This window comes from Melanostigma gelatinosum (genome assembly GCF_949748355.1).
Source record: "Melanostigma gelatinosum genome assembly, chromosome: 9".
NCBI lineage: Eukaryota > Metazoa > Chordata > Actinopteri > Perciformes > Zoarcidae > Melanostigma > Melanostigma gelatinosum.
The window spans coordinates 12,661,982-12,670,694 of NC_136642.1; the positions used below are offsets into that span (position 1 = coordinate 12,661,982).

Below are 8,713 nucleotides of genomic sequence, written 5' to 3' on the forward strand. Positions count from 1 at the left end.
TTCAGTAATTATGACCTTTTTACTTATTTAGGCAGACCCTTGCATATTAATGTCATGGTAATATTTAAAGACACTTGAAGCTATAAATACATAGATCACAAAGTAATGTAGATGTTCGGTGAATTGGTCTTCTGGGTTTCCGGCATTCTGTTTATGAGTGATGCTTTCATGCAGATGGATGGATGAATGACAGAAAGAGCCTCTGGTCTCAGTAGTATAATTCCTGATCCCACCAACCTGAGAGATTACAAGCCATAGATTATTAATGAATACTGAATAGATGGAGAGACGTTAATGGTGATTGATGAATGTGTGTTAAAGGTTAGAAAGAAGGATAAAGAATCTTTGCTTACTTCCTGGATATCTTCTGACTCCTAATTTCCTGATCTCATCATAAACAAAGATTAAAATACCATATGGAACAGGAATAAACCACCACTGGACTCTGGAGAGGAAGCACAATATGCAACATTAGATCAAATGCTACAACTCTTTTTTAATCTCAAGTATGGAAAAAAAAAAAACTGATTATCGTGGGAAAATGACTTTCTACCTGCTCCATATTCATGTTTTCATTAAAGTTTCTATTCTCAGAATTCACAACATCCTTCTAATCCAGTCTGAGCTTAGATTTCAGATGGTCAACGCTGTGAGTCTTTACCTGATAGGCATGAAGTTGAAGATGTTGGGCATTCCAGGGCAGTAACAAAGCAGATTACCCAGAAGGAGCTGGAAGACGATGGCAGAAACCAGGACCTTGTTCCTGCACAGAAAGAAACAGAATGAAATCATCAAAACACCCAGTTAGAATCAATCATCAAGCAGATTGTTTTAACAATTGTAACAGTTTATTATTTGCACAATTCAAACAATAAAATGAAAAAGAAACAAACATAACAGAGATAAATGAATATCACAGTGCAGGAGGAGGCAAAAAGCCAACTGGACTTATTTGAAGCCTCCACTTCTATAATATTACAGAAAGCATCAAATGAATATGCATAAGATATGACTACGTGAATGCAGCAAAAGCTTTGGAGTTGTTAATGTTGCCATGACACAGACACAGAATGAATCCTGTAAATGTTTATACGTTAACTTTGGCTGTTAAAATAAATGATGCCGCGCAATGCGCAGTAGGGATGAGTCTTCACTGACCTGAAGAGGCCTTGCTGGAACACTGAGAGACGTCGAGTTTTCCTGATCAGCACATCTGAGATCTGACAGATCTCTATGCTGACAAAAAATACAGTGTAGCATGTATACTGCTGGTACAACCTCTGACTGAAGGTCTGGAAGCAGAGGACATAAGGGAGGACTTATTTGGTTACTATGCTGTTAAAAATGGAAATGTTTCCAAAGGTAGGATCTCACGTCTGTACCCACCCATTCTTGTCCATAGCTGTCCTGTAGGTCTTGAAGATGAACATCCTCCCACTGAGAACGCAGGCCGATACAATAGAGCGGATACCAGCCCTCCTGGGCCATGGCTGCGAAATAATCTGTAAAACCTGCAAAAGACTGGATGGCTCCTGAAAACAAGAGGAATAAGAAAGGAGAAAAGTGTCAACACTATGGTAACGGTGTATATATCTAGTTTAATGGCCTTGTGTCACAATTCAGAAGGGTAGTGGCTCAGCCTCCTCCAGAGGGATTCTGAGTACACTCGTTACAGGTATCGTCTTATCTGCTGTATTGTTCAAAAGTGTAACATTAGAAGACGTGTATAGCCAAGTCTGTAAGTGGGATATGCAATAGATTGTTTTGTCTATTTTGTGTCTGGTAGTAAATATTCAGTTGAACATAACTGCTCTTAATACAGTTGTAGATACAGTATGCATGTTTTGTTCACAGGCACAGACACACAGTCTCACCTATCTGGAAGTATGAGTACACAGCCAGGGCTTCGTTTACCAGACGATGAATACGAGGGTTCCTGGGCTTCAGGTGCATGATGTCACTCTCTGCTTTCTCATAAGCCAGAGAGACAGAGGGGTACTGTAAAGAAGATACAAGAGTGGCTCTACTATTAATGTCACCAAGTCACTCGTTATAAAAGGATAAGGTGAGTGTGTGGTGATTCAAAATCAAAATGTACGGGTCACAGTGAAGAGCAATCAAATATTAGACACTTGTCACCTTTGGGAGAAAAAAAAGGCAATAGTCAGTGTAATGGTATGGTCAGTAATTCGCCCTCTTGTTGATCTGGTACGAATGACAATTACTCACAATGTCAGTGGCCAGTTCAATGAACAGAATAGTGATGCAGCCCAGAGGAAGAGGCACACTGCAGGTGATGTAGATCAGATATGGAGCCAGCTCAGGAATGTTCTTGGTTAGTGTGTAGGCAATAGACTTCTTCAAGTTGTCAAAGATAAGACGGCCTACAAACACACACACACACACACACACACACACACACACACACACACACACACACACACACACACACACACACACACACACACACACACACACACACACACACACACACACACACACCTCAACTCAATACATTGGCTCAATATACTCTATCTAAATATACACTCTAACTATTCACTTTTATTTGTTCTTAAATTGCATATAGTAACCATAAGAATAATATGTAAACATCTTATAACACAGTGCTCTTTTGAGTTTGAGGGGCAGGTACTTTATGGCAATCTATTAAGTACTTTAACTATTTATCTGTTTTACTTCAGATTCATTGCTAATATTTAGAATAACACAGACATTCATGAACAGACACAGAGGTCATGATCTCATCCATGTACGACCACCATCACATGATGGGATGACCATTGAGCCATGTCCCAGACCGAGAACCTTGAGTTGAGATTGTTTTGTCAAAGCACTCAGTCTCACCCTGCTCCACTCCAGTGACAATAGAAGCAAAGTTGTCGTCCAACAGGATCATGTCTGCAGCGTTCTTGGCAGCGTCCGATCCGGAGATCCCCATGGCGATACCAATGTCAGCCTTCTTAAGAGCCGGAGAGTCATTGACACCATCACCTGTCACTGCGACAATAGAGCCCTGGGGTGGGATGAAACATGACAACATGTGACACAAGCCTGAAAATGTAGTCTGATCATGCACGCTGGATATGAACACATGCAAACCAATCTCTTCCCCTGCTGCTTCCTCTTACACGAGCCTCCCAGGGGACCATGTTGAAAAAAGACGTTATAATGTCTACCCTTGATATGCTTTGTGTTATATGCATAGGAAACATGATTTGGATACATATTGCACGTGTGTGTGTATTTACCAGACGTTGACAACTCTCCACAATAATCAGTTTCTGCTGAGGAGATGTTCTTGCAAACACCATCTCCGGATGGTTTCGCAGCGCGTCATCCAGCTCGTCACTGCTCATGTCTTTCAGCTGACCACCACTGATCACACAAGCACGGGCGTCCCTGCACACAGACAACACAGTGACAGACAGAGTTACATAAAAGAAATAGACAAAGGAACACAAGGAACACGCATTCAGACGCTGCAGTCCAGTGAAACTATTGTGATAAGACGATGATGTAGGATTCTGTAGTTGTGTGTTGCAGTCACACAGTAAGAAATAAACATTATACTGCAATGGATTGTTCCTCGATATGTCACGGGGATGAGCATTGATCAAAGTGTCGACAGCAGTTGTGCCAATACCTCTTGTTGACTTGTTCAACAGGAATACGCTTCCTCTCTGCAATGTCTTCCACTGTCTCACTGCCTTCTGAGATGATACCAACGTTAGCTGCTATTGCCCTTGCTGTAATTGGATGGTCCCCCGTCACCATGACAACCTGAAGAGGGATTGTATATATGCATACACACACACACACACACACACACACACACACACACACACACACACACACACACACACACACACACACACACACACACACACACACAGAGGGAAATAAACATGAAGTCACAAAGTGAAAATGCAGTCTCTTGCACATATTAAAAAAATTAAACTAGCCCAAACAAGCCGTTAACGTGTATGTGGGGCAATGTGAACATACCCTGATGCCGGCAGTACGACATTTCATCACTGCATCAGGTACAGTGGCTCTTGGGGGGTCAATCATTGAGATGAGACCAGCAAAGCACAATCCTGACGTGGGGAAATTCATCTCATCAGGGTCGAATTGAGAGCCACGAGGAAATTCCTTCTCATTCATATAGAGATGACAGAAACCTAGCAGGGGAAAGGGGAACAGCACAACTAATGTAAAGTTCCTATTGTATATCAAAAGAGATAGCTACAAAACTAAATTGTAGAAATTATACTGATTGTGTCTTAAGTGACAAAGGCTTTGGAGTTTTAAAAGCCACACAAAATCATTTGCTTTTGGGAAAACCCATTTTCAATACAGCAAGCCACACGATTAGGTCAAATATGGGTCATAAGAAGTACTCCCTCACCCAGTACTCTCTCTCCCAGTCCTCCCAGGTCCATATAAGCTGTCTGAAAGGCTTCACTCCACTCTTCATCTAGAGGCAGCTCCTGGCCTTTTATCAAAATGGTGGAGCAGCGCTCCAAGATACGTTCTGGTGCTCCCTTCATCACCAACAGGTAGCGTAGGTCAAGAGGATCCTCCAGTTCATGGATCGATACCTGGAGAGAGAGAGATCAATGGTTGGTAGAAGTTAAATAAAAATGAATCAGCGCGCCGAGATCTACCGTAAATCCCAGGATTATAGTACATTCGGATAACATTATTAAATATAAAAAACATCTTTTGCACACTAATCTTCTGGTTTATAATGTAATTGAACAAGGATGATACAAAGCCCCACACTCACCTGGAACTTGTTGGTGGAGTTGAAGGGCACTTCCACCGCTTTCTTGAAGCGATTACGGTAATCCATGATGTTCCCCACAGTGAGCTCGGTGAACTTCAGCAGAGCAGTCTCTGATGCATCTCCTACCACGAGCCTCTGTGTGAGACACAAGGAGACAAGAGGAACACATCTTTGCTTTGAATAAATTGGAGGGGGGAAAACCAGATTCTCTAAACCCAAAAAAAACATTGTAGGCAAAATATATAATATTAAAGCTAGAGAGCAAGATGTTGCATTGTGTCAGCTCACATGGATGTTGACAACAAATGTCTGAAACTAAACTTGTACCTTAGGAATAGGCACACCTTCCTGATCAGGTCTGAATGTAGCTCTGTTGCACAGGGTAGCCACCCTCGCCAGTGAACGCCATGTTTCTGATGACTGGTCAAAACTCTGACCTGGATAACACACATCATCATACAAAGATTACTCAAATGTAAAATAACGATAATCCACCTATATTATATCGACATTTTACCATTGCTCACGATACCAGTATTGATTCATTTCAAAAGGAAATGCTTTGAACAATAACACACTTTTATTCATGTGTCTACCTGACTGATCTTCGGTGGTATCAGCAGCGTGGATGTGGTTGTCGAACCAAAGGTGAGCTACAGTCATCCTGTTCTGGGTCAGGGTACCCGTCTTATCAGAACAGATCACTGAAGTGGAGCCTGAACACACACAATTGTAAGGGTTACACATGTACACTGTACTGTACATACATGCTGTAATAACTTCATCTCAAATCTGTACATCGTAATGTCCCTGAAGTCAACAAAGCTGTCAGGAACAGGATATGTCTGATGTTTCGGCAAACAAACCTAATGTTTCCACAGCTTCCAGGTTCTTCACAACGCAGTTCTTCCTGGCAAGTCGTTTAGCAGTCAGAGACAGACAAACCTGTTAAAGACAGAAAGGCCGTTACAGATTGACAGGTTAACACAGAACCTACAGCAAATATGATGAACTAAATCATCCACATCCGTTTTGCATGTATTCACTAATACACAGGCTGTGATTTTGTTTCATTCAGAAATGAGCATTTATACGGTCCAGATGCGAGCCATAGTGGAAACAAGACAACATACAACAATGGTATGAGACATTTGCATTTGTTACGGTGACTCACAGTAACTGTAGCAAGTAGCCCCTCTGGCACATAAGCCACCACGATAGCCATGAAGAAGATCATGGCTTCCAGGAAGGCATATCCGATGAACATGGCAACCACAAAGAAGGTAAACCCGAAAAAGATTGCGAGACCGGCAATGATGTCAACAAAATGTTCGATTTCTATGGCAATGGGTGTCTTTTCGTTGCCGACGCCACTCGCCAAGGTGGCAATGCGACCAATGATGGTACGGTCACCAGTGCTAATGATCATGCCAGTAGCTACACCTGGAAAGGAGAGGTTATTCTTTAAGTTTACAAACTAAACAAATACTTAAATAAATGACTAAATAGATCGTATCTAGTCCAGGGTTTGTATATGCATATAGAGTATGTACTGCTTACAGTACCTTCCAGACAAGTTGTAGAGAAGAAAGCAACGTTTTTTGTCTCCAGTGGATTCTCATGAGTACATTCTGGATTCCTGGATTGCGGTTCAGACTCGCCTGTCAAAGACGAGTTGTCCACCTGTCACACAAAGTATATTCCCAAATAGATCATTGCATGTCCACATGATAAAATGGGGTGGGAATGGCCCAAGAAATATGGCCCAAAAGAGTGATTTAGTCTTTCTCCGTCTGAGCTTGCATCAAGACATGTATCATTAATCCATGTGAATGTTATTCAGTACAGTATGTGTGTGATCTACCTTGCAGGCCTGACTAGTGATGATGCGAATGTCAGCAGGGACTCCGTCTCCTCCTTTGATCTCCACCAAATCCCCCACCACCAACTGGCAGGCGTTGATCTGGTTCTTCTGGCCATCGCGGATCACAATGGCTTGCTATTTTGGGATGTCAGGAGTAAATTAGCAAAGATAAAAGGAGATAAACACATGGAGAAAGACACAGAGTGAGAGAGGAAAGCACAGGTGTGAAAGAAAAGAAAAAGAGGAAAAGTGATATGGCACACAAGCAATTGATATTAAATTCAAACAATGTGCAGACATGGAGTCGCACATTATTAATTGGTTATGTGCAACTTACCTGAGGAACCAGATTCTTAAAGCTGGCAATGATGTTGGTGCTCTTAAATTCTTGGTAGTAACCAAAGCAACCAGTTACCACAACGACAGCAATGAGAGTGATGGCCAAGTACAGCTGGAGTGAGAAAGGAAATATTACCATAACAACAGGTAGCTAGCAATGACTGTTGCTCCCCCCCCCCCACCCCCATTCTTCTTCCTTATTGTCTCCGTCCCTCTCTAATCCCTCCGACTCAAAGCAATCCACATAAGACAAAAATACATTCTTTCGTTTTTTTTCTTCTACAGGGCACTAAAGGAGAACAACTTTCAATGGAAATATAGCATACGTTGTCAAAGCTGGTGACGTTCCCCCTCGCAAGTTCAATTCCAAAGGCGATAAAGCAGATGCAAGCTGCGACCCACATCAGACACTGCAGCCCTCCGGCCAGCTGCCTGGCAAACTTCACATACTCTGGAGTTCCTTTGGGAGGCTTCAGTTCATTAGGACCGTCTCTCTCCAAGACTTGAGCAGCAAAGCTGGAGGTCAAACCCTGTGAATGGAAATCAGAAAAACAGATTCGACTGATGAGTTTGGTTGGTTAAAGAAACTAAAAACCACAAAAAAAATGGGAGCTTGGAAACATCATTGTCTTTGAACCTAATGGGCCTACACAGAGGGGAATTGGGAGGATGTTGGACAATATGGTTGAAGAGAAAAGGAAGTGAGTGCATAAAATGAAGGAGAATGAAGTGAACATATTACAAAACACCAACAAAAGACACACAATAAAGAAAGAAAGTCATTAGGTAGGAAGGTCTTACCTTCGTAACACTAGTGTTGTACCTCAATTCTAGTTCTTCAATTGTAATCTCATGGTCGTCCTGTAGGAGACAGATCACAATATTCATTCAGAGCAACCAAACCGTTTAGAGGGTAGATAAGAGTCAATCAAGGTGATTTCTTCATAGCTGGTTGGTTGTAACTTGATGCAAATGGCCAGAGAGTTCATCACTAAATATTCTCACTACTGTGAAGCCCCGAGGCTTCTGTCTTTACTTACTATATCCATTTCTTTCTTCATGCCCTCCAGTTTCTCCTTCTTATTCATCTTTTTCTTCTTCATCTTCTTGTCCATATCTCCGTTCATCTCAAACATGTCGTATGTGTCCTACAGGCAGATGGTGATTGGCAAAGTGTTCACTTTACATTCATACACAATTGTATTATTTAGCGAGTGATTCACCAACATTAACTAAATGACCTTTGTGATTGAAAGAATAACTTCAACAAATACGTAAATAAGTTTTAAAAAGTATTCGTAAAGTGAGGTCCAGTCTACCCAAATGCCCGACCAATAATTGGTTATCAGCTAATCTTCAGGGTGGCCTACCTTTTTAGTCATGGTTGCAGGTGTGTTAGGGGACTGCTCTCCTAAATCAATGGAGGTCCAGACCACTCGATCCTTCTTCTTGGCCCCCGGAATTTTGGCAGTCAGCTAGGATCCAGTCCTAAACACACACCCTGTTTCTCTCTCTCACCCACTCTCACACACACACACACACACAATGGTCCGAAAAAGAAATGGTATTCTGGAAAAGCCTTTTATAAATGACAACTCCCCATTTTTATAGGCACATGCGCACAAACACCTTTGGACACAAACGCACGTATATGTTTAAACACGCACTTCAAGACGACTACCTGCGTAAAATGGTACCTC

At 41.9% G+C, this 8,713-nt stretch overlaps 1 protein-coding gene across 1 annotated transcript; it reads right to left on the minus strand.

Annotated features, from left to right (window-relative positions):
* Nucleotides 1-208: 208 nt before the first annotated feature.
* Nucleotides 209-8,395, minus strand: LOC306782602 (potassium-transporting ATPase alpha chain 1; the record flags this gene model as incomplete). Its single annotated transcript, XM_079276038.1, has 24 exons — nt 209-237; nt 354-445; nt 662-763; nt 1,159-1,292; nt 1,387-1,532; nt 1,875-1,998; nt 2,230-2,384; nt 2,866-3,034; nt 3,270-3,420; nt 3,665-3,801; nt 4,027-4,202; nt 4,430-4,622; nt 4,811-4,945; nt 5,138-5,247; nt 5,407-5,526; nt 5,677-5,755; nt 5,985-6,253; nt 6,376-6,493; nt 6,675-6,809; nt 7,012-7,125; nt 7,340-7,543; nt 7,815-7,874; nt 8,054-8,161; nt 8,384-8,395. The coding sequence occupies 24 exons, from the start codon at nt 8,393-8,395 to the stop codon at nt 209-211; spliced, it is 3,072 nt and encodes a 1,023-aa protein (XP_079132164.1).
* Between the last annotated feature and the right edge of the window lie 318 nt (nt 8,396-8,713).